We start from the raw sequence: 25,812 nt of genomic DNA on the forward strand, positions 1-25,812 counted from the left end.
AGAGTGTCTTTACTTAGGCATGTTGAATGCTTTCCCTACCCTGTCATATTGTGCATTGGCTATTATTTCCCAACATAAGTTATAATAGTTGATTCTCAAGCTACAGCTTTTTGGAGCAAAGTTTTAACAGAATAGTAACTTTGTTCCAGAACAGATTTCTTTTCCTTATGCTGCGTCTGTGTGGCATGAATCGCCTCTCATACACCCAGGCATGCCTGAGAAGACCTAGGCGTGTTTGGACCCATCAGACCAAACCCAAAATTCTGTGGCAGGCAGTTGCACTCCCCAGCTGTGGTTACACACCTCAGCCTTTTCCATCCCCTTCATATCCGAGCTGGATATCTATGTCTGTGGTGTCATCAGTAAATTATGGTGGGAGCTTTCTGAAGTGGGATTATCTATGACTAAACGTTGATGATTCCACTAATTGTGTGCAGTTAATGGGAATTATCTACAGGCTTTTTATTCTACTCTTTCTACCAACGATGATTCATTTATGCAGCCCCAGTAAAAACACTACAAGTATTTCCTGCATGTAAGTTGGTAAATGCAATCCACAGTTTCAAATGCGACCAAGACTGGAGGCCAGATGTTTGCCACTTCCCTCAATACTTCTTCAGGCCTATAGAGAGCAGCAAACTCCCCTGGATAGATCATTTACCATCAAACAGCCCAAATCTGAGACAACCTTTGTCTATTCTGCTGCCTGTTAAAACAAATGAAACAAAAGAAGCCTCATTTCCCATTTGCATTTGGTTTGTTGCACTGAGGAAAGATGCCATTCCAAAAATCACATGAAGCAAACACACATGCAAATTCTTTTTTTTTTCTAAATTGTACTTTATTTTCTTTTAAAGACATGTTTTAAAACAGCGATTGTAGAGAATAAATAAAGAAACATTATGTTTTTTTTAACTTCCATAGGTACATTTATGTAATTAAAAACTCTATAATAAGTGTGTTCATTGTCTTGAAGACCACAGAATCCTCTTTTTTTCTTCTTCTTAAATTAAAAAAGGAATTGACGCATCTCCCCCCTCATCAAATTGATTACCAAATAAATTAAACGTAAAAAATCAAGATAGAAAAATTCCCAGCCCTTCCTTCCGCTTTGTTAATTTGAAAAGTAGTGGCAGCAGAGAATCGTAACTCGTGAAGTCAGTTAACTCCATTTTTGAAACCAAGGTATGTACAGTGAGAGGAAATCCATTTCTCTTCCGCTTTAATTACCCCATGTTTTTAATTTACGTATAAATAATAAAACTAACTCTACATAACAATATTACCAATGGTAATCATACAGAATAGTATTTTCTTTTGCCTCCGACTGTGCAGACTGGCCTTCTGTTAACGCCATAGACCACAAATCACACTATACAGTAGAACCCTGTTCAGTAGAATAACATCAGTGATATGCTTTTTCTTAACATGTAGATCTTGTTGCCGACAATAGAATATGTACATAATATAAATGAATCCAGCTGTGGAATGATAGGAAATCTGGAGCACTTCTGATATTGCGGATGCTGACTCAGTGGATGTATTTGTTGCTGATATTACTGCCGTTATTGTTGTTTTTGTAAGCGCATACACATGACACTGCTTTTTGTGAAGTGTAGCTCCTGTGCTATAAGGTTGGTCAAACAACCAAAAAAGGCTGGGACATCCCAAGTGGTTTTCTTGATTGAACTCTTAGGTTTTCCTGGAGGCAAAGAAGAAGAGGAGGAGAGGGGGGAGAAGAAAAAGAGCACAAAGCGTTTTAAACCAAATCACAGCAATCAAACACATGAATTTAAGACTTTTAAAGTGGAGTGGTGTCTGCAATACACACTGCTTGCACTGATGCCTCAGGGGAGTCTCAGTAATCAACTAGTGTCCATGCAACTCAAATAGTGACAGTCATACTGCTGCAAGTGTATGCACGTTCTTAGAAAATAGTGTGTCAACTCTTTTGGCAGGCAAATTAATTCAGAACATGCACAGTAGGAATTCTGGTGGGGATAAACTCTCCAATTTTTGAGGAAACAGTGGGAGATAATTTTACATTTATTCTAATGATATTCAGAGCTGTGTCATTCACCAAACTGTGGTTTCTCAGGGAGGATTTCAAATCATCCACCAAATAGTTTATTTGTGTTGCGGGTTGCTGCAAACAGGGCATCTGCAGCTACCAGAAAAACCTGCGTGTGACTTTTAAAGATCTTTTTGTAAAGCCACTTTATCTAAAATTTAAGACCAATTGTGCGTCAGAGCAGTAAATGGGAATCTTCTGCCCCTTATAAATACTGACTGCGTTCAAAACCCCTTATCAAGCAGTTATTACAAACTTTCAAACTTTATTCAAACTCACTTCAGTTTCTGCAAATTACAATTCTGATTTCAGATACTAAATCTTCAGAGAGTGTCTGAAATGACACACAGGAAATCCAGAATATTTTCATGTGACAAATAGAACAGCCATTAAAAAAACATATAACTTTAATATAACATTAACGTTTCATATTGAATATATAACTTTATGACTTTAGTGATACACTAGGGGGGAAAACTGTATGTTAAGGGGTTAATGTAACATGTATTGATTTGTTGTGGCAGAGTTTAAGATCTTACAGAGGAATATGATGACTGTCTAGTTAGTTTGAAGGTTGAAATGGATTCAAACTATTTTCAGAACAAGAAACATCTTCAAATTTTAGATTTTTAAGAGCAAACATTTAATCCAATAAACCAATTTCTTTCTTAGACTCTGTCAGTGACCAGCAGATACCCTGTGCATGAGACACGTTATGCATTTGTGGTTATTCTAAATGTTAACCGGGTATATTATTTGAATTTGAGCACTTTCTGGTTATCTGTGTTACATTTTTGGAGTCCCAGAATTTCTACAGAGGAATGCAGTTCCTCAGCCAGCAGCACGTGTCACAGGAACCAAACAGCTTTACCCAAAACCTTCTAAAGTAAGGTTAGTGTCTCAGTTGGTACAACACACACATTCACTTACACATGAACATTTTTTCACATCTAGTCAATACAAAACACTCCCACAGATATAAATGCACGCACCTTCTGGATGTCACGCACTCGCACAGTCGTTCGTACACAAATACATTGTCAACCATTTACAGGGGCACGTTCGGTACATTTTCAGTCTCACAAAAACCAAACAAAGTTCAGGCACAGAGTCACTTGGAATTGAGTTACAACCAAACAAAACCCTGCACTCACCGAAAACTACCACACCAACCAACTAAACAGAGGGAAAATGTAAGAATGATAATCATGACAGACAACAAAAAGGAAACTAATCAAAAACCAAAACGTCTAAAAGGAAAAAATCCTAATATATCCATATTTGATGGACAGCAGGCTAATTTAGCTCTTAGCATTGAAGCTTTTAGAGGACTTTAAAAAAAAAAAAGAAGAAGCATGTCATGATAATCAATTACTTACAGATGCTGAGGTAAAGTGACAGTTATTGATCAGTGTTTGCAAGGATTAAAACCAGGACAAAATAATAAGAGGAAACTCACAACGCACCAAACACAGTTCATGGTCGCCACAGTAACCCGCCATGCAGCTGAGCATGGTGAATCAAGGCAACGGCCCAAAATAAAAATTGCTAATGGCAACCATCACAGGCAATATCGCCACAGCAACCAACACAGGCCAATTAACTTACAACGCAGTGAGAAGGAAGGGGGGGAGGTTTTAGCGGTTGCTAGGCAACCATAGCCATAGCGACGCACGTCTCCACGATATATGTATGGACGGGACAGTCTTGAGAGTGGTGTGATGTTTTTTCAGGAAAAATGGCATATGGCACAGCACAAAAACAATAAATGAAAAGTAAAACAAAAAATTAATGACGAACAGTAGTTGGCATTCAACCCTGCGACAGAACACTGGTTAGACAGAACATTTAAACCGAGTTAAAGTCTCAATTAAACTGCCCCTACACACTGAGCAAATAAGAAGGAGCCACTTTTACACAATCTATTTCAAATTGATGCCATTTTCAGAGTAGTGCCACCTAATTAAAGTTAATCTACTGTAGTGTTATTGACTTCTTCAGTTCCACATGAAAGACAGCCATTTATGCACTGAGCCCCCAATTACATCCACTCTGTCTCTTTAACTTCCAGACACATTTCCAGCTGTCTATCAATCCCTCCCCGAGCCCGCCCCTCTCCACAAATATGTCAATATATGATAACTCACCTCCTTCAGTAAGGCCTGTTGGCATCCTTGGGCCTCTTCAGCTGCACCTTCAGTCTCTTCATGCCGATCTGGAAGCCGTTCATGGCCTGGATGGCAGTCTGGGCGCTGGATGGGTTGTCAAAGCTCACAAAGCCTGAGGAGGAAGTGACAGAATAGAAGAACCACAAACATTCAAGGTGCGGCAAAAGCAGCATCATTTATGGGGAAAAAGGGTGAAAGTAAATGAGGCTAAAATTAAAACCACAAGGTGACAATAATGATCACACCCTCACAGTGACTCACCGAAGCATTTGCTCTGGTTGGTAGCGCGGTCGACAAAGACCTTGGCAGAGATGACATTTCCAAAAGGCAGGAACATCTGCAGTATCTCAGAGTCGGTGAACTCCTGCGGCAGGTGGTAGATGAAGATGTTGCAGCCCTCAGGACCTGCACACACATAGACAGCCACGGCAGCACAGACATGACACGACAGGACGAGTTAGGCGACCAGTGAAAACTATCAATGAAACACTCAAAAACACTCAAAGCTGACCTGCACCAGTTATAGTGCATTTTATCTGGAGAGTGCTTTTCTAGGCAAGTTGGGTAAGTAAAAAAGAAAATAAAAAACAAGAAGTTTGACATTTTAGGAAATGCATTTGTTCTTTTCCTTGCTGATAAGGAAGGAAAGGAATAGTTAGAGTGATACCACGTATGTCTGCACAGTAAATATGACTCTATAGCCAGCAGCTGGTTAGCTCAGCTTAGCATAAAAATGTGAACAACAACAATATCTGCTAGCAATAATTAGCAAACTTTAAAAGTGCTGGTAGGCAGATTTTTTAATCATTGGACAGAGCTAGGCTAGGAGTTTCCCCCGTTTCTAGTGTTTGTGCTAAGCTAAGCAAATTGTCTCCAGGCTCCAGCCACATATTTACCACACAGACATGAGAGTCATATTCTCTTCCATCCCTTGGCAAGGAAAAGCAAATGAGCATATTTCCTAAAAAAAAAAAAAAAAGTGAAACGAAAAGAGACACAGCTAAAACTTCAGTGTCTACAGAGCCGATACAGAGAAAATTAATCTGTCACAATTTTGATAATAGATTGAATTTAAGCAATTTAAGCAAAAAATCTGAATAATATTATTTGGCTTCTCCAGTATGAGCATTTGCTGCTGTTCTCAGCTTTATATTACTGTAAATTTAATATCTTTGGGTTTTTGGACTCTTGGTAGCTCAAAACAAGAGATCTGAAGACTTGGGCTCAGACATGTCAGTGTTTTAACAGTTATCAAACCGTTAAACAAATACTGGATTGATTGGGCAATAATGGAATAATCATCAGCTGAGCCCAAATATTGATGCAGACTTTATCTCTTTATCTCCTTTATACATAAATCAAACAAGTAATTTCACACTTTTAACACTTTTTAAAAACAGCAGCGTTTGCAGAAAGGTTATCTGTGATGTACAGCCTGCGTGATTTGTGGTCAACGGGTTCAAACACACAAAACCACTGGAATGTTTCTCCAAGATATGATTCGTGCTCTTTGTGTTTACCTTCCCGTTGCTGCAGCTGCTGCGGCTGCTGCGGCTGCTGGGCCACCAGTGTGGGCTGGTGGGGGAACGGCTGCCCCACCAGGCCGTAGGCAGCGGGGTAGGTGGCTGGTGGAGAGGAGGAGACAGGTGAGCAGAGAGCAGCGGTGTGGCAGGTGGAGACTGCAAACTAATCAGTTTTTCCTCAAAACAACATCTGACGGAGCTGTATTCCCACCTACAGATTTGCTAAAACTGGGAGATGTTTTGCATATATTTTGTGATGCATGACTCATTCTACAAAGCTGCAAGTTATTTACATTTTGTAATATATGTGCATGTTTTGACTTTGGATGCACATTTTTGCTTTACACAGGCAGTGTTGCGTAGTCGGGGAGCACAAAGGTAATGTAGCTGCTCCCCATTATGTTACATAAAACTGCTTTGCATTCTGGTTACTTGGATCAAAAGGTTGTTTCTAGGAATTAAAGTGAAGCCCGGTGGTCAGAATTTCCATAAAATGTAACAAAACAGAATATTTGTAAGATTATTTGTTTCCAAAGTTGTTGTCTTTCTTCTTCCAAAAACTGGCACTTCAAATAGAATATGCACATTATTATCAGTAGCATCAGTAAGACAAGTACATAGCAACACACTTGTATAAATAAATGTCAGTTTATGTCTCAATTTATAGCGTTATATTGGACACATCTAATACAGTTAGGGGCTCACCTGTGTAGTGCTGCATGCCTGTATAAGCTTGCTGCAGGGGGTCCAGGACAGGACTCTGAGCTGTGGCACAACAAACATATCATCAGCAACTGCTATATGCACACACACGCACACGCACACACACACATACACACACACACATACACACACACACACCACACAAACAAACAAACAAAAAATCCTAAATGCTATTTGGGGCACATCAGCACGCTCCAAATAACATTTAGTGCTTTAGTTTAATTTCATTCTTTCCTAATTAGACCATCGCTGTTGCACATCGAAGCAGGAAGCCTGTGAATCTGCGGAGGAGGAATATTTTACGACAGCAACGCAGTTATTTTTTACTTTCTCCAGTGCAGCTGCAGCTGTGGAGGATGTTGTGGCCATACCTTGATAGGCATGAACCCCGTTGGTGTACAGGGCTTCAGTAGCTGATTGGCCGTTGGGTGGAGCTGGCACAGAGGGGTAGCTGTTCACTGCGATTGGTGGAGGCAGAGCAGGAACAGGTGTGGCTGCGATGGAGGGTGGAGTGCTGGTACCTGTGGACACGTTTAAGGCATTTCTTTTCGTTTGAATACATTCAATCTGCAGGATTTTTGCTTATTGATTCTTTTAGTCATTTGTCAAATAACAACAACATTTTCTGATTAGCACTAAACCCAAAATACAGCTGAGGCTGAAGGGAATTAATTTTGCAGCTATTTGGTCATAAACCAAAGTAAACAAATTGATATTGAAGAAATTAAAATTTTGACCTGATGATAGTGCTAAATGAGACGTTAAGGGATCACCCAGGTTATTACACTTCATGCTGAGGGGGCGTGGATGTCTGCAGATTTGCTGCATCCTGTATCTCTCTTTCATATTATTCTGCATACTGAGTATTGAAGCTTTTTGGCTTCCTTGTCAGAGTAAGTAAGTAATTTTAAGAATCTGAGGTCAAGTAATACTGATGGGAAGTCGTTATGACATTATATTCAGACAAACCAACACCAAACAGACGAACAGATTTAGCAATGAATTGAATTGAATGAATTGAAATGTAAAAGCTAATTTAAAAAAATGCATTGCAGCCCAAATATAGACTGCAGCCCAAGAATAAATCAGTTATTTCTTCTTGCAGATATATTGTTATTGACACAGTAGATATACATATTTTTACATCAGAGAGCAATGCCAAGCTTATTTCTAAATTGGTCACAACAAAATTTTTCAACTTTCAAACATCAACATTGGTACCTTCAGTATCAATCTGGCTATAATATAGACTATAAGTACTTACAGAATGGAGGTACTCTAACATTTTACCCTCTTCTCAACCTTAAATGTAAAAGCTAACATCATGAAAGACTGGGGAAAAAACTCTACAAAATAGATGTTTGTTATTTTGTCCTCTTAGGTCCACCGCTTCTGTGTATCTGTCCTCATATTTCAAGCAGAAATCTAATCAAGGCTGGCCGGGGCCAGACATCTCTGCCTCTCATTACCTGAGGAGGGAGTGATGGATGCGATCGGCGTGGCAATGATGCTGCTGGGGTTGAGGGCGGCGAGCTGCTGCATCTGAACCGCTGCCACCGTGGCAACAGGAGAGAGGTAGGCCGACTGCGCCACCAGGGCCTGCTGCTGCATCAACTGGGGGACGGACAGAGGGAGAGGTCATGATTGAGAGGAGGGGAGAGGGTGGGAGTCAGGAGGTTCAGTGTTTAGAGTGTGGAGTGTGTTTAGAGCAATCCGTCTGTGTTTCTGTGTGTAGACTGTGGGCTGTAAGTGTTCCCTGAGTATAATCTCTGGCTTGTAAAGTAGAGAAAAACCAGAGGACTTTAAAAATACTATAACCGTAGACTGACAAACATCCAGATTTCCATTACTAACTAGCTCAAATAACCCAGTCATAAAAATCGAACATGTCTAATATAATTGCAATGGCTCCAGTCTGAACCTCAAACAGGAGTCAATATATTTGAAGGCCACATCTCTGCACGCTGCAACATAACACAGAGCAACTGTCCATAGTGACTCACTCTGTTTTGCTGTGCAGACCCGTCCAGACGCTTCAAGGTCTTCATAATCAGTCACTGTGGCCAAATCAGCGTAATGATTACATTAAATCCCGCCTCGGCTTGTGTGCGGTTTTACCTGCACTTTTCGAAAAGTCCCCTTCCAGTGAGAAAGTTTATTTTGGGTTGCTGTTTAACTTTTTACCGATGTATAGAACATCGCTGTAAATCAACACATCCATCACAGCTAAAGAGGTTGTCAGGCCTCTTTAAGCATTGCAAATTGAACAACTGTAAATGAGCCAAATATGAGAACATTTGCAGTAAACGGTCAATTAGCAATGATGAGAGCAGTAACGTGGCTTTACTCTACATTGTAAATTGCATTTTTTTTCCAGATAAAATCATCTAGTATGGCATTAAAACTCTTCTATTAGAACAGTGGTCCTCAAACTGGAGGGCGGGCGCCCGTGGGTGGGCACAAACCCACTGCAGGGGTGGCAGTTTAGGAAAAAATAAATAGTGAAATTAATTTCACTAAAATCCAGCTTGGATCCTTCTTTATTTGTTGCATTCCTGCCATTGTTAATGACTGATAAAAATTTTGTAGTGGGAGTGTTAACATTTTTGGCTTCTGAAGGGAAGCATGAGAGAAAAAGTTTGAGAAACACACTTGTAGTCACATCAGCTTCTACTGCAGAACCTCCACATCTGTTTCAAGAAAAAACATGTTTGTTTTGCTGACAATTTTGTGGTGGACCAACCACCAGCTGCAAAATTGTTCTTCACAGACCACCAGTAGGGGAAAGCATAACCGTATTTGCTGTTTTTCACTGCGGATATTTACAAAATTAAACAAAATGCATATAGACCCCTCAGCAATACTTAGTGTCCTTGTGAATGGCAGAGTGCGCTTTGTGTGTGTGTGTGTGTGTGTGTGTGTGTGTGTTCCTCACAGCCTGTGTGTAGGCGTTGTAAGCCCCGAGGTGCAGGGTCATGGGACTGATGACTCCCAGCTGAGAGGCCACCTGCTGCATCCGCCGGAGACCTCGCTCCTTCTCCGAGTCGGCAAACTTGACCACCAGGCTGGACGAGGCGCCCTGCGAAGGAAACGGGAAAACTCAAACTCACTTTCCACGTCAGCCTCGACATCAGGAAAGAATATCACCACACGGTACGATTAAAATAAACATCTCCTATCAGTTCAACAAGACCGATTCCTAATAGTTGGGACGCTGTGTATAACTTAAACAAAATGGCAAAAAATACTTATAACCACATAAAAACAAATAAACACTAAAAAAAATTACAAATGAAAAAATCTGTAGGCAAATATCCGTTTTTCACATGAGGTTAGTTGTTCTTTTCAGTCAGTCGACCTGCACAAACCAGAGTACAAATCACCTACAGCAGGAAAAAAGATGAGCACAATTTTGTCCTCCGTGTTTTACTCACGTTGTGGGGACATAAATCTGTTTACACGGTCACATTGTGGGGACGCGCCTTCCTTGCGGGGACAAAATGCAAGTCCCCATAATGTAAAACAATAAATTTTAGGATGAAGACTTGGGTTAAGGTCAGGGTAAGGGATAGGGTTAGGCAAGTAGTGGTTATGGTTATGGTTAGGGTAGGTCTCCAGGAAATGAATGTGAGTCTATGTAATGTCCTCAAAAATGATGAAAACCTAACATGTATGTGTGTGTGTGTGTGTGTGTGTGTGTGTGTGTGTGTGTGTGTGTGTGTGTGTGTGTGTGTGGGGGGGGGGGACAGAAAAGAGAAGCGGTGACTATTAGCTGAGTCACCACGCTGAGTGTCTAAATGACTGGATTTGGACCATCTAAATGTCTGAGTGCATATGTGACCATGTGTTATTCTGCATGTGTGTGCGTGTGCGTGTGTGTGTGGGTGTGTGGGTGTAGGGTGGACTCACTGGTAAAGTGCGACTCCCATGCAGAGCGTTGATGGCGGCCTGGGCCTCTGCGTTGCTCTGGTACTTTACAAATGCACACCCTACATGAAATGACACACCATTAAACATGGCCTCACACACACAAAGCACACAAAAACTACTTCTCTTTAAAAATACATTAAGAGCCGTTTTACATCTAGTGGTTCATCAGTTACGGTGGCGTCATTAAACATGGTCCACAAGACATTCATTGCTTCCTCGATCACAGTCCGTAAACCACCAAACGCATCATTAGCCATGACCCATAAAACCTATTGCACCATTAGTCATGCCTCATGCAACAAACGCGGAAAAATCTAGCATCCGTGAACCGTCGCCGGACTTTGATTTACATGGCAAATATCATTAGCATTGTAGTACGTGACAATGTTAATTTACATTCATGTGCTGGAGGCTTAATTCTCAGGGCAGGATAAAAAGACAAACAGTTAAACAAAGTCAATGTCACTTTTACGGTCGTGGTCTGGACTCACTTTGCCATAATTTCACTCTACAGTACGTTCAAAGCTAAAGGAAACCTGAGTTTAGGCTGTTTTGGAAACAGTGGAGGGTAAAATAATCATTTAATTCACTGGGACAAAATTGAATTCACTGCTTCGCATTTCAGTTAGTTAAATCACTCCTGGGTCATTTAAATGAGATGATATGTTTGATGTTTTTGCTCACATTTATATGTAGGACATTTGAAACACTAAAATGGTTACACATTGCAAACAGGGTGCAGTTTTTAGCAGGAAGTCCTGCATATAAATGCGTGAACAGCCAGATACCAAACTATTTACAGCTGTGTACTACAGGCCAGAATGGGTGCAATACGGAGCGAAATTCATTCATGGATGTGGCTCTTTTGGATCCAAATCCTTTAAATGTGTGGGGCTAACATTTGGAAAAGCTTCCCAGATGATATGAGATACAGAAAACAAGTGTTTTTTATTTAAAGAAATGCAAAATTTTTGTCATATGCTTTTTATACTTTGGTTTATTTTGTGTTTTGTGTTTCTACACGTCAGACTGAGCTGTTTTTTTCTTTCTATGGCATGATTTGATGTTACCTTTGCTGGTACCGTCGGGCCCGCGGAGCACTGTGCACTCCTCTATGCTGCCGAACGGCTCAAACATCTTCCTCACATCGGTGTCTGTCTGCTGTTTTCCCAGCATGCCCACAAACAGCTTCCTGTCTTCTAAGGGGAAGGAGATCGCCAAGATGGGAAGAAGGAAAAGAGGGTAATGCGTGGGTAATGCGAGCGAGATTGCAGAGGGCAAAAGTGATTTTACGAGAGGGGTGATACAGGCAGTGAAGAAGGAGGGGGGAGAGGGAGAAGTGCCATGTCACCGTACATGCATGAATAACGGGGAACAACAACAGTGTGATAATCTGCTACAAAGCAGGACGGGCATCAGCCTGCCGTGCTTCAGAGCGCCACCAGGGTGCAGTAACAGGAACATCACAACAAACAAACAGCATCTGGCGGTGACTCAAATGTTTGTCACCCTCTGTGTTGTCAGAGAAGCTGCTCCGTCTGTCCCCGTCTGTGAAGGATCAGACCAGTGTTTCTGCATGTTTCAGCCCATTCACTACAAATCACGTACATGCTACATTCCTGCAGACTCTTCTCCAAAACACACGGCAGATTTATGGATTGTAACCTTTTTGTTTTCCTTAACATTCAAAGGCTTGAGATACAGCATCAGTCACAGTGAACGTGTCATTGTTTCTGTTCTTTTGCCACATGTATGCAGTTGTTTCGTGAAATTGCGGTTGAAAATGTGGCTTGATTCGAAAAGTCTGCCTGTATGGTGTGTTAACGTGCTGGATTTGAGAGCCGGCTGCCGAAAAGCATTGAATTTAAGAGCTACGGTTTCAAAAAAATCAAACAAAGAAAAAGTAGTTTGGTCATTTCTTGTATAAATGTTGTGATTTGACAGCCGAGACTCTGATATCAGAGCTTTGACTGATGGTTTACCTAAATTTGAAGCGCCAAATCGCTGTCATACAGTACTGAAATAGAAGAAAACTAATAGCCTCCTTCAACCAAATTGTGGTAAAACAGCATAATTATTCTTGAGGTGTTTGAATGCAGGGTAAAATGAAGATGAGTGCTGAAAATGCTGAAAAGCTGGACAAAATGAACAGATTAGGTGACTGACCATCAATAGACAATTTGACTATCATTAACTGTATTACTGCTGCATGTTAGCTCTGGGCTATTCAAGTGTCCCAGTGTCTGAAGTATTCATTTTATCATTTACTCCTGTGCTTTTCCCGCTGTTACATGTCAGCATGTCTTCTGTGAAAAACATGTGTTCATAAAAACAAACTTGAGCATCAAGTTTTCAACCTAATTGTTAGATTTTACTGAAACCAACAGCTGCCACGAAGCTATGGTACACTTTTATGGAACACGCCTTAAGTCGTTGGGAACATCTTAAATGTGTAATAGTGTGCTCACACTGAAAAGTGGGTGACACTAATCTGATTAGGGGACTGATTGATTGGATGTTAAGACAGAAGGATCTTAATTGCATTTGTAAAAACTGTGCAAATCCAGCAGAGTAGCACACTTGTGGTAGCTGAAGCAGGCAGGCGTTATTTTTATCCCTCACTGGTTCCTCGCCAAGTCCCGCCCTCCTGTGCTGTGAATGGCTAGTTCTCCTTACATCGACGCGTCATCTGATTGGGTGGTGTGCGTGCCGTGCCAGTTGAACTTTTGGTGTGGCTAACTGTGAGGTTGCAGTAGGAAGGACACAGTATGTGCAGAGAGCGAGGGGAACGTTAATGTTGTGATAATGCTGTGTATTAGCAGCAAGCATTCCATTCCAGAAAAAAAAAAAGCCAATTTTTGGCCAGTATGTGGGCTGGTCTGGACCAAAGTCCAGGGCTGAATTTTTGTCCCAGAACATCCCTGCTAATGCTGATATTTTATGTGCAAATAGAAACGGTTGCGTCCCGATCAAAAGCTTTCAATTTCGCGTCTTTGAGCGTGGACACAAGACTGGTGGTGAACTCTGTGGAGGTGTTGTTTGAACAGGTGCTGCGTTTCCGGGTGGGGACAGGTGTCTCTTACCCCCTCTGCTCTCACTGTCCGCCGGCTTCACTTGGATTGGACGGTTCATCTGGAGAGACAGAGGTCACATGGCACAGTCAGTTTAAACACAGGGCAGGGACGTCGATCATAAACACAAGAAAAACAGGACAAATCAATGAAAATGTGGCCACTGCTGTGTTGTAAATTGCCAAAGAAGATGTACTAACTGAACGTGACCCATTTGGAAATGCTACCAATGCTGCAATATGATGTAATAGTGACATAAGTGTGCATGTATGGATGGCAGTGAACTTGGCCTGTGCTCCAACCTCCTACAATCCCCCACTAATTTCCCTTTTTCCTTTTTTTTTTGCCAGCTCTACTTCAGCAGACCACGGCTGACACCGATATGTGTGATACTACATTTTCGCAGTGGCGTACAGGCTCTCTCCTCTCCCCGAGTCTCTCTCAGAATCTGCTCTAATCCTTCCGTCTATCGTTCCTTCTCCCCCTATCACACAAAACCAGGAAAAGCACACACCCACGCGGGATTGGGGAAGTGATAAGATTAAGCACACTCGCCGGCTAATCTGGATTACAGGAGCACGCAGCATCAGAATAGTGAGACATTCTGAGCCTGACAGAGAAACGGAGACGAGGCTATACTGGGTTAGAAAGGAAGGAATAAAATCTGGAAAGAAAAAAGAATAAAAGAATGACAAAGGAAAAGAGACAGCACGCATGACACAGAGAAGGATTAGGCGACCTTTTCATAATTCATCAAAAGACAAGCTGCTGAAATGCCATTTTTTCTTTACTTCTGTCCTCCCCACTCTTTAACAAAACCCCCTATATGAAACTGGTCACACGTCAGTGCCTCAGCGCCGCGCCTTTCAAATGTATAGAGCAAGAAAGCAGTGAAAAGAGGTGCTGAATGAAATAAAGAAAAGAACGAACAAGAGAGGGCAAATGGGAGAAGGGTGGGATTGAGAGGGATTGAGGGGAAGGAACGGAGCATATGGAGGAAAGGATGGAGGTGGGGGGATGTGTGTGGGGGTGTGTGTGAGCAGAGGGGATGAGGAAGAGGAGGAGGAGGAGGAGGGCGATGTTGGTGAGGAGTCGAGGTGAGAGCAGCAGAGTGACACTCTGTTAACTCTGTCTTAATGAAGGTCTTAATTATGGAGCTGGTGACATTTCAGCCAGTCACTGATCCTGTGTCACTGATTGATCCACCGTGATTGGTCACCAGGAGACACTATTGATCGGTGCCGCGGTTGCGCTCCGCCGCCAGGACTCGCATGCACAAATGCTGTCCGTCGCCACGCCCTGCCGTACCGGACCGGCGGCTGAAACACCAGCAGCACCGGCTGCAGAGGGCCCCTTTGAGGGCGTCCAATTGATTGCACCAATTAAAAGGATGATAGAGGAGATGGAGAGGCAAAGTCTCAAAACCACCTTCCAATCAGTCAAGCAAATGTGGGTATTCACTCCTGCAGTCAGTGAATAGCAATTCTTTAAATTATAGTTATGCTTTTGTCCTTACGCAAATGTTGTTGCTGCACTGAAGACGACATCAGCCTCACAAATAACAAATATCACATGTGTAATTATACTAAATAACAGCTGATGGCTCAGGAAACATACGTGTTTTTCTTTTACTGATCAGATATAACAAAGGGGACCATTTCCTCTGAACCACACATGGTCAGGTGTGATCATATGGGATGTGTCATACAGCATAGGCCTACATTTCAAAGCGTGAGGTGATGTGTTCACACGCACCAGTTTGTGTGGGGATTTTTCCACATTCATTATTCAGCAAATGTGACAGTTACATGTAGTAAACTGCACCTGCTGTGTGCTACAACTAGCAACATAAGGGCTCATTATTAATCGTTATAAAACACTTATTAATGCCTTATTTTGCATGACAATAATCTACAACTACTGGGCCATTAATTAATAGTTTTCTTTCAATAACCTCCTAATTACTGTTTATTGATAGTAAGTAAGGAAGTTGGTGTACATGAATTACAATATAAACAACCTAAGGCTAATCCTATATAACCCCCTAACCCCCAGATGAAGGTATTAATAGGTATTTTAAATTACTAATAAAGAGCCAATATGATGCTAATACACATGCTAATAAGCAACTAGTTAATGATGAATATGTACCTTAATATAAAGTGAGACCCAAAATGCAAAGACTTATTCTGTCTATGAAAACAACACAGACCGTCTACTCAGAGTGAGATCGGATCAGGAAAGATAAGAGATAATTCCTGGTGGAATATCTCAGAGTTGAATTAAGGAATCAAAGCTAATGCTACAGCCTCATGGCGGTCGTTTAATGTGACATCTTTGATTGATAGCATGATTGGATGATGGCTGTGAAAAATCCCATGGCCCATATAGTTCACTGCAGGAGGACAAACAGTGAAGGCCGTGGTGGTGGTGGTGATAAGGAGAAGCGCAGCAGATGGCTCAGGAGATTGGAATTAGAATATACAAGAGGGAAAACAGTGAGAAGTGGAGGCCATCAAGGCTGCGCCACTTCATATCGGCACGGCAACCGGGCCGGCTGCTCTGACGAAGACCGCGCTCGCATGGCCATCATCATGGCAACCCCGGCGATGAGAGCCCCGCATCAGGTAAACAAGGTTGCCCTGGACAACATGCGGACGAGACGGGTGAAAACAAATGAGGAGAACAAAGGGTGCTTTTAGGTCGAGAGATAGGGGGATTAGGTGTGTGAGGGAGGGGGGTGGAAGAAGAAGGAGAGGAAAAATGAGAGACACAAAAAAAAGAAAGAAGAAGATGATGGAGGCAGCGTTCGTGCCTGTTGAATGTTGGCTCTGCCTCGAGAGCAGATGCACAAGCGGGGAGAAAAATATCTCCCTCTAAGCCTATACACACTTTACAGTAATTTGCTCTCTCCCCTCCTCCTCCTGTTGCTCCCCTTCCCCTCCCCTCCCTTTTCTCTCTTATGCTTGTTTACAAAAACAGTCCCATACTGTGCGCAGACAACACACACAGGCAAAACCTGCCTGATCAACAGCCCATTTCACCGCCGTGTTTCCGCTATTTGATTTTTTTTCCATCCCCCTGCGCTTCATCTCCAAACACACAGCGCAGATATTACATACAATCATCTTCTGACTAAACACACATTCATTGTTCCCGCACACACACGCACACACACAAACACACACACAGCCTCAGTCTGCCCCTGTCGGTCACAGCAACATGAGCACACATCTACACATACTTAATCTTTTCGCTCTGTGATGCCACGGGGGATTTCACTGGGATTATGAGATATTAAATCCATAGATTATCCAATCAAATCACAGCTCGACCCCTTTCGCCATACTGCATGACCCCCCCATAAACATAAAGGTCCATATGCACAGAGGAGTGGCACTCGCTCCTATGTAAATGCATTTTCATCTGCTACCGTGGACGTGAATGTGTTTTAGATACAGGACTGTTTACAGTCAGAGTGAGTAAAACATATTGATGATGATATTTTTCTCACCTCTCTATTATGACCTGCAGAGCACATGATAATCTCTGTACTCTCAGATCAACGCAGCGAGTGTTAAGTCTATATAGCTGCTGCTGACACATTTCTGTCGCCTGTTTTCTCTCCAATTTCAATCCATTCTGCTTGTCTTCCCTGAAAAGCAGCCACTCTGAATGGTAAATATATCAGCGGAGACCATCTCCCCTGCTCTTTCAACAACATTTACAGCAGGGAGGCAGAGTTGGAGGTGGTGTAGGTGGGTGGGGCGGGGGGGCACAAAGACAATTTTCCGTCTTCGCCTCCCCTCCGCTCCATCACACAGCGCTGGTCATTGCATCGTGCCGGTCGCCTAGCAACCTGGCATCCCTGGTCCCCGCCGTCTCCAGGCAACGAGACCTGCGACCGTAATCAACCTGCCACCCCCCCCACCCCCCCCTTCTGTTCTTCTCCCGTCTCTGCTGCTTTTGCTCCCTCACTTCTCCATCCACCTCCAAATGCACTTACGCTGGGACGCACTTGTGAATTCACCCGGGGGAAAAGAACAAGCGCAGGTGGAAATTGGTATATTCACAGGGCGAAAAAAAGAAAGAAAAAGAAAGAAGAAGAACAACAAAAAAAAGGAGGTTAATAGACGCAGATGATTGTGAGCTTGCACAAAGAGTTGGAACAAAGCGACAGAGGCAGGGACAAAACGGCAGAGATGCACAAGTGCGGTCTGTTAATGTTGCCACACGTGGATGCACACACAGATGCGCACACACATGGGCGGGCAGGCACACAAAGCAGAGAGAAACTCTACCTTCTGGTGAATTCAGCCAGTCACTAAATCAATCAAACACAAAGAGACTGACAGCACAACGCTTGTACAGTTCAATAATATTCAATCAATGATCCAGTCTTCAGTGTCAAAGCTGCTTCCCAGTGTTGTCTCCTTCTCCTGCAGGGTTCACTAGTCTGTCCAGGATCAAGACGAAGCTGACAGCTCCCGAAGCCGACATTCAGCCCTTTTTGTCAGACAGCCGACAAAAATCCCTCAAAGTGGAGAAACTGAATATCAAAGAGTAAATTTCTAACAACGCTCAAGTTGACTCTCGATTGTTTTGTCTCTTCTGACTGTTAAATATTCATGTCAAGTGTTGTTTGACTCGACTCAGTGGAGCAGAAGGGGGGAAAGAACTGAATCACGGTGTGTGGGTACAGATAGGGTCCATGTCCTACTTTCCTCTTTTATTGACTTTTTTTTTTTAATACGGGCATGGTTTACACGCTTTAACTCCACCCTCGCCCGGTGTGTGTGTAGTTCAAAGAGCCTAATGAGTTTTGTGACAGCAGCTTCTCCCCACTTTTTGTGTGTTCGCCTGCCACGCACGCACACACACACACACACACACACACACACACACACTCCCCTACCCCCCAAAAAACACACTATTTCTCAGTAACAGATGTCTGTATTTAAGCTGATAAACACACTGCCTCAATGCACCTCCAACCCCCCTCCACCCTTACTGCCACCCACTGTTCATTATGTCAAACTTTCATTCATCTCTTCCTCCCCTCCCCCCACCCTCCCCTCATTTATCCGATTTCTCTCTAGTTCACACCCATTTACCACCTCTATAAACCCAATCTGCGTTCATCATCACAGTCGCCCCAGAGTGACGCGCAGAGGACGGGCCCTTTTTTTTGTTGCCGCCTGTCCTGCACCGTCCCTGTCGCGCATTGATATGCATGCATATGTAAATGAATCGACGCATGAATGCACACTTAGCTGCGGATAGATTCATCAAGTGAACACATTCGCTCTGAGGCGCGCTAATTGCGATCATCATCATCATACCCGCAAGTCACTGACATCAAGACAGAGCTACATATGGAGCCGTTGCTTTATTTGCTTATTGTCAGACACATGAAGTATCTTACATGTTTGTGTCCTGCATGTTTCAGGACCTCGGTGAACCAAATCTGATCCACTTTGTGTTTTACTTGCCTTTTTGCACATTAAATGTGAGCTTCTGCCTATTTATCTGTGGAATCAAAATGCAAAGTCTGCAGTGCTAACAAAGATTGTTAACATCACACTGCAACTGCTCCCATCCCAGAATGTTTCCTCAGACATTAAGGGCACAACATCGTGGCACTACTACTTCCTATCTCATATCCTGTGTAAAAAGCCTGGGCTATATTTAGCATATGCATTTATTTCAGACTATTGATAAAACCCCACTGTCTGCTCCGTCTGAGTCCTTATGGCTGAGTAAATGTCAGGCTTAGTCAGATGTTCCACTCAAAGAGGACTCTTTCCTCTCGTATGGGCAGCTTTAACACAGAAGGCCTCGCAGCTCAGATTTGACTCTCTCACACATCGCAGACGGTGAATGAAGAAACCCGAGAGGAGCAAATAATAAAACCAGCAACTTCCATCCATCCATCCATCCTCCCATCCATCCATCCATGCATCCGTCTACCTCTTTAGGTGTGTACTCTCCACAGAAACACACGCACACAAAAGCAAACAGACATTTACACACAGCCGCGTGCACACACACGCGCACACACACAAAGCACACACATCCTTCATTAAACCGTGTTAGTGCGAACACCTGCCCTCCCTTCCCCCGCTGCACATGCAAATATACACCAAACACACGAACAGCTACTTTCGCACTCGGGCACAGTTGCATTATTAAATACTTATTGCATTTAAAATTAGCGGTGAGGCATTGTTGCAAATATTAATTCAAGTAAGTGAGTGTTGATGAGGGGCAATATATTGTGTGTCTGGGGAAGCAGTTATGAGATTTAGGGCTGCAGCTGACAATTCTTTTCCTTATCAATCAAAGGAAGGGTTCCACATTTTGGGAAACACATTACTTTGTGTTCTTGCAGAGCATTAGATGAGAGGATTGATACCACTCTTACGTCTGTATGCTGCATATGAAGATATAGACAGCAGTCTGTTATCTTAGCTTAGCACAAAGACTGGAAACAAGGGGAAACAGCTAGCCTGGCTCTTAAACAAACAAGATGTGAAGTGTTAATCTAGCAAGCTTTAGAGGTGCTGGGAAGTGGATCTTGTTACCTTAGGACAGAGCCTGGCTAGCTACCCCCTGCTTCCAGTCTTTATGCTAAGCTAATTTGCTAAGCTGGCTGCAGCGTCATATTTACCGTACAGACGAGAGAGGTATCCATTACTTCATTTCATCAACCAACTGATTATTTCAATCAGTTAACTGGCTGATGTTTGGTCTCTAAAATACCTGAAAATAGCAACAACAACAACAAAACAACAGTACCAAGAGCAAATGTTCTGAACCCAAAAGATATTCAGTGCTATCACCGAAGACTAAGAAACCAGAAAATATTTACTTGTCAAAAAGGAGGGACCAGTGAATCATTCAGTGGCAGAGTCATTTTTTAAGGGATTATGAAAATAACTGCCAATTCATTTTTTTTGTTGATAACAGCAGAATTGGCTCATTAAGATCATCCTGGGCTATTTCTGTTGAAATATAAGTTCGCTTTTGGAGGCTGCTGTGTAAAATGGCTTCTCTTTAAGTGGACGCTATTGTCTCTATGAGCCTCGCAACAGCTGACTTGGCCAGACAAACTGGCCCGAGACAGTACAGAGATAAAGAGATAAGAGCAGAGGGGACAAGAGTACAAGATGTTCGAGCAGGATTGAACGTGTGTGCAGCTCAGGAGGGAATCTTTTCTCTTCCCGGCCTCCATTTCCACACTTCCACTCAGAGTGTATCTGGTTTATTGCTCCTGCCTTTTCTTTCTCTCTCCCCCCCATTCCTAACCACACCATTCTCTCACTCTTTCCTCGCTGTTGGTTGAATGTGCTTCTGACACTCTTCCTCCCCCTCTCACTTAGAGACGGACTCTCTCACCTGAAATTAAACACAAGGCCAGGTGCCACTCTGAAACAACCATCTGTTCGCCCCTGCCTGACTTCTCTCTCTAGTTCTCTTTCTTTCCTTTTCCATTGTTAGCAAGGAGGAAAAAATAGTAAAATAACAAGAAGAGGAAAAAAAGCCTTAAGACCGACCCAGAGAGAAGAAAAAAAAAAAAAAGAGTGTTAATGACATCCTTCAGCTTTCTCTACATTCAGGTGTGCTTTCATTCAAGCTTTCTCCCCTCCGTCCTATAATTGCCTTCATGTTATTTCTTTTGTATCGCCCTGGCCATGAGATGCCAAAGTTAATTATTCTTTGGCAGTGCAGGTGCAATTAGATGACAATTACACCACAGCTGGTAGCAGGGGTGGGAAGCAGTTCTTGTCCGCGTGGGCGTGTATGGCACTAATAAGATGGTTCTCGTCTTTTTTTTCTTTTGGCGAGCTGTGGGAGGGGGGGGGGTGTAAGATTGAGGGGACACAGGAGGGTTTAGCTTGTTCCACACGGCTTAGAGGTAAGAGGTTGTGAAGAGGAGAGCCGCTGGGGTAGAAACACAGGGGGGAGAGGGCTTTAGCTGTGGGGCACTGGGTCCTGCTGATCCCCCTATGAGAGGTCAGAAAGGTCACGCCACTGTCACGCTAACAATAGGATTTCTTTTGTTGCCACCCTAATACCAGCCTGCTCCTTCAGACTGCCTCCACGTCCCCCAGCAACCCCCTGCCTGCCGTTACAACAACATGCAACACTGTCGATCAATAAGTCAATCTTCAACCATTTTTATAATCTGGCTTCTCAAAATGTGAGGCCATCGCGATTTCCCAGAGTGCAACGCGATGCCATCACGCGCCTGGTTCTGTCCTGAAAAAACAGCCAAAAATATTATATTCAGTTTACTGTCGCATAAGACAAAGAAAAGCAGCAAATCCTCACATGTGAGAAGCTGAGACCAGAGAATGTTTTGCATTTTTGCTTGAAAAAGAACTCGAATGATTCATCAAAAATAGGTAGTTTGGCATTTTCTGTCAATCGGCTGCTTGATTAACTGTCCAATTTTTTAAGTAAAAGTGCCAAAAATTAGCTGGTTCCAGCTTCTCCAGTGGAATACTAGCTGGTTTTCTTAGTCCTCTATGGTATTAAACTGAACATATTCGGGTTTTGGACTGTTTTACAGCACTAAAACCAAAAAAAAATTGACTGCATCATCATATTGTCAGACTTAACGGTTAATCGATTAATCAAAAAAAGGATGACAGATTTATTGATGCTACAAACGATCTTTAGGCGCAGCCCTATATCTCAAAAGCTGTGGTCATGAGCTGCGATTCAACAGGGCCAAACAAAAAAAAAAAAAAGAAGTGAATGATGTAGGTTTCAACAAAAATAACCAAAAGGAAACAGGGGTAAAGCCTTGTTAGTAAAAGAGGAAGCAGCAGCGAGTCTGGGAGCACACTCTGTCTCAGTAATTCCTCGCCTTGTCGCCTTGTCTCTCATATAGTCGGTTATTATAGAGACGCGGCTGTCATGTCATATTTAGCTCTGGAAATGTCATTTGGCAGCACACCTGCTGCCTGGCTATGCTAATAAAGCTAGGTTTAACTTTGATTAGAATTCAGAGGGAGAGATGGATGGAAAGAGAGGAGAGGAGCTGGAAGAGAGAGAGAGAGAGAGAGACAGAGAGAGAGACAGAGAAAGACGGAGACACAGAAGGGAAGAGAAACATCAGAGAGAATAAGAACTGGCAAAGTCACTCCAGCAGCGAGCCTCATAGCTGTCTCTTTCGACCCGTGACATGTTGCAAGATGACTCATGCCTTAACTGGATGGATATGTCTGGATGCATCACATATGAAACATAAGAGGGAGAGCAGCCCCTGACCTTTATTGGAGCATATCAGCTAAAGGGGGAAGTCAGGCCCGCATGTCAAACCCAGTTAATTTCCCTGCGTCACTGCGTGTCCTCGTGCGTCTGTGTGGTGCGTCCAGATAGCCTAGCATGCCAGTTATTCCCCTCCCTTTTTGCATATACGCATGTGAGCTGCTGAGGAGCTCGAGAAGACAGCGACACACTCACCCCCGGTAGTGTCTTCTGCTCGTGCAGTGCATTCTGGGCTTTGAGGGCGGACTCACGTGCACAGTATGTCAGGAAGGCGCATCCTGGAGACAAAGACAAGCGGCAGAAGATCAGCGAACTATAAGTCTATGTATTTTTCATGTCAGATTCATATGCTATATATAATGTCACAGTTGGCAGTGCCATGTTATTGTAACTTAATCTTAACTGGCCATTTGCCCTGAAGACCTGCAGGCAGAAACATGCTGCTGGAGTTTACTGTCCTGTTATAAATCTGCCATTTCAAACATGCGCTTTGGTTTTTATCTAGCAACAGCTCTGGGTCTGCATGTGTTTAAAATTTCTGCAAAATGCACCCCAGCTTTAATCAGGCCATCATTATCAATATGCGTATGAAGCTGCATGAAACGGAGCCAAAAAATAAAAACAATGAACATTGTGTTAAATGGCTCTCCCAGTTGCACCGGAGATCTACGGTATTATTAAATCATAATACCTGGAGACTATTCAGACACAAGCTGTCTGAGTGGATATTTAATATCACGCTGGTCAAGCAAAATGTATGCAGCCCCACATAATAGAGAAAGGCCTTCATTAACCTTTAGGGCTCCCACAAGTCATGAATATGTAAAATTATGCAGAATAGGTGTTATAGGTGTTAGAGGACTGATACCACCTGGCCTATACGTCTCCCAAATGACTGATTTATAAAAGCCTTTGTTTTCGGCGCTCAGATTTGCATTAGAAATAACAGCGAGGATCGTTGTTTATCTTAGATCCCTTTAACCGGCTTTCGTCCGTCTGTCAAACGGTGTGTTGAGACTTTACTTCCAAAATATGAGACGCCTGTGACACACGACAGTAGGAGTGGGTGACACTTGCTCCTACAAGTTGACTGATATCACCACAAGAAACCAATTACGGGCTGACAAAATACTTTTTGTGAGATTGATCTCAGACAACTACTTTTCTGGTGGTGACGCTGTGAAATAAACGGGGGGCAACACTTCGCCCTGCTTTTTATTCTAGGTATATATTCTTTTAATTGTCACGATTTTTAATTGTAGCATCCAGACAATTACATGTGTGTCTCATGCGTGGTTTACACTGTTTTCAACAATGCTTTTACTGTTTCCGCATTTCATTTGTTGTTAGCTCCCCAATGTGGGTGTAAACAGCAAACTGACGAAGCTTCAGGAGTGTAGTTTGTCCATTTCTCAGGCAGAACACTGCACTTCGAATTGCTCTTGATGAGCAGGCCAGAGCCTGCAAAGCATGGCAGTGTGTAAATATAATACCTCACTCACATATTGTACATGTGCTCATACCTAAAATAACATAATTTAAAGAAACTATTTGCCAAATTCTGCTCCAACGGTTTGCCTTGAAAGTATTTAGAGTGAATTACTGCCTCGTTTTTTAAAAATCTGAGTCAAGGTTGATCAATATTTTAGTCCAGCAAAAAAAAAAAAATACTTGGAAACTTTTAACCAACTGTAAATCAGATTTCTTTTATAGATCGATGGTGGTAGACATAGGTTTTTGGCCTCAAAGGGGTCCTTAAAGAGGCTCTGGAGGGACAAATGAGGAGTAGTTTAACCTCAGTCGTATTCACTGGGGATGAAATTCTAACTGGAGGACACAAACAGTAAGAGCTGTAATGATCACCACTATCTTCCCACATAATGAATACTCATTAATACGATTCTTGGTCCTTTACCCTGATGCCTCCCTCACCTTTGTGCATCCCCGTGTATTTGTCCTTTATCACCGTCAACTCATAGATCTTGCCGAACTGCTCGAAGATGGGCTTCAGGTCCTTCTCCTCCAGGTTTCGGGGTATCTGCCCGATGAAGAGCTTGATTGCATCAGGCTCCTTCATTGAGAAGTCTGGAGAGGAATAATAACACAGAGAGAGTGGAGGAGGCGGTCAGGAGGAGCAGACAGGAGCCTGCGGGCTTAAATTCACACTGCACAGGAGGTGCAAACAGGAGGCCGGGGATGGAGGTGCAGATGGGAGCGTTCAGTGGGGATGGGAGGCTGAAATAATCATTTCTACACCCTTGGAGACATGGCAGCTCTAATCTGGAGTACATTTTAGGTGTTTTATCTCAGATATCACAATAAAATACACAAGTAACACTAAAATCTCAATATCGAGATTTTACTCATATTAATGAGTAAAATTCTTACTTGATAAGATATCAGATCACTGTTGACTAGTACTATAAATTCTACAGTGCAATTTTATTTTAGAGGTGATTGAATGCAATTACACATATTCTTTGGCATAATTTCAACACTTGAAAGCACAATCTTGTTCTATTTGCATGAAACACCACATAAAAAACACATCAATTAGAGAAAATGAAATTCTTTTCTAATAACGTTCATTTTCTTGGGAGTGTGTGAACATGAAGGATCAATAATCATGATTCACTGCAACAGAGCTATGGTACCTTCTCTTTGCCTGACATTAAAATAAATAATATTAATAACAATAATAATAATACAGATGCATGTGCATAAAGAATAGTACACACTATGCCTCCTCGCGCTGAATTCGGTCTAGGCCGCCTGTGTGGATCAAGCCCCTACAGAGACGTGACAGTGTGTCTGTCAACACAGCTGGAGACCTGCGCTCTCTTTGTCAAGACACGGGTGACAACAACAATGACCCGAACGTGATTCCACGCAAAACAACAAAGAGTTAAAGCGCGTCGTACCTGTGGTGCTGATCGTGGCAAGGAATCGGCGGAATCGGTGGATGCCTTTCTTCTCTCCCCCCGCTGTTGTTTAGTTACTGAATCTCAATTATTCAGTTCATTTGTCTGTGAGCGCGTCTTTGGATC

At 42.8% G+C, this 25,812-nt stretch overlaps 1 protein-coding gene across 1 annotated transcript; it reads right to left on the minus strand.

Moving 5' to 3' along the window:
- Positions 1-976: 976 nt before the first annotated feature.
- Positions 977-25,812, minus strand: celf3a (cugbp, Elav-like family member 3a). The gene is made up of 14 exons (XM_041955364.1): positions 25,687-25,812; positions 24,698-24,850; positions 22,961-23,043; positions 13,499-13,547; positions 11,486-11,614; positions 10,395-10,474; positions 9,421-9,564; positions 7,955-8,099; positions 6,857-7,006; positions 6,468-6,527; positions 5,760-5,864; positions 4,501-4,644; positions 4,219-4,351; positions 977-1,702 (listed from the first exon to the last, which is right to left on the minus strand). The coding sequence occupies exons 2-13, from the start codon at positions 24,840-24,842 to the stop codon at positions 4,224-4,226; spliced, it is 1,362 nt and encodes a 453-aa protein (XP_041811298.1). The 5' UTR covers positions 24,843-24,850; positions 25,687-25,812; the 3' UTR covers positions 977-1,702; positions 4,219-4,223.

The sequence above is a fragment of the Chelmon rostratus genome, chromosome 16 (assembly GCF_017976325.1).
Source record: "Chelmon rostratus isolate fCheRos1 chromosome 16, fCheRos1.pri, whole genome shotgun sequence".
NCBI classification, from domain to species: Eukaryota; Metazoa; Chordata; class Actinopteri; order Chaetodontiformes; family Chaetodontidae; genus Chelmon; species Chelmon rostratus.

Bases quoted from the DNA above. Each gene is read 5' to 3' on its own strand.
- celf3a (XM_041955364.1), bottom strand. From the start codon at position 24,842: ATGAAGGAGCCTGATGCAATCAAGCTCTTCATCGGGCAGATACCCCGA. The intron at 6,528-6,856 runs GTATGGCCACAA...GTTGTGCCACAG, and splicing joins CGGGGTTCATGCCTATCAAG to CTCAGAGTCCTGTCCTGGAC. The intron at 4,352-4,500 runs GTGAGTCACTGT...CTTCCTCCTCAG, and splicing joins CAACCAGAGCAAATGCTTCG to GCTTTGTGAGCTTTGACAAC.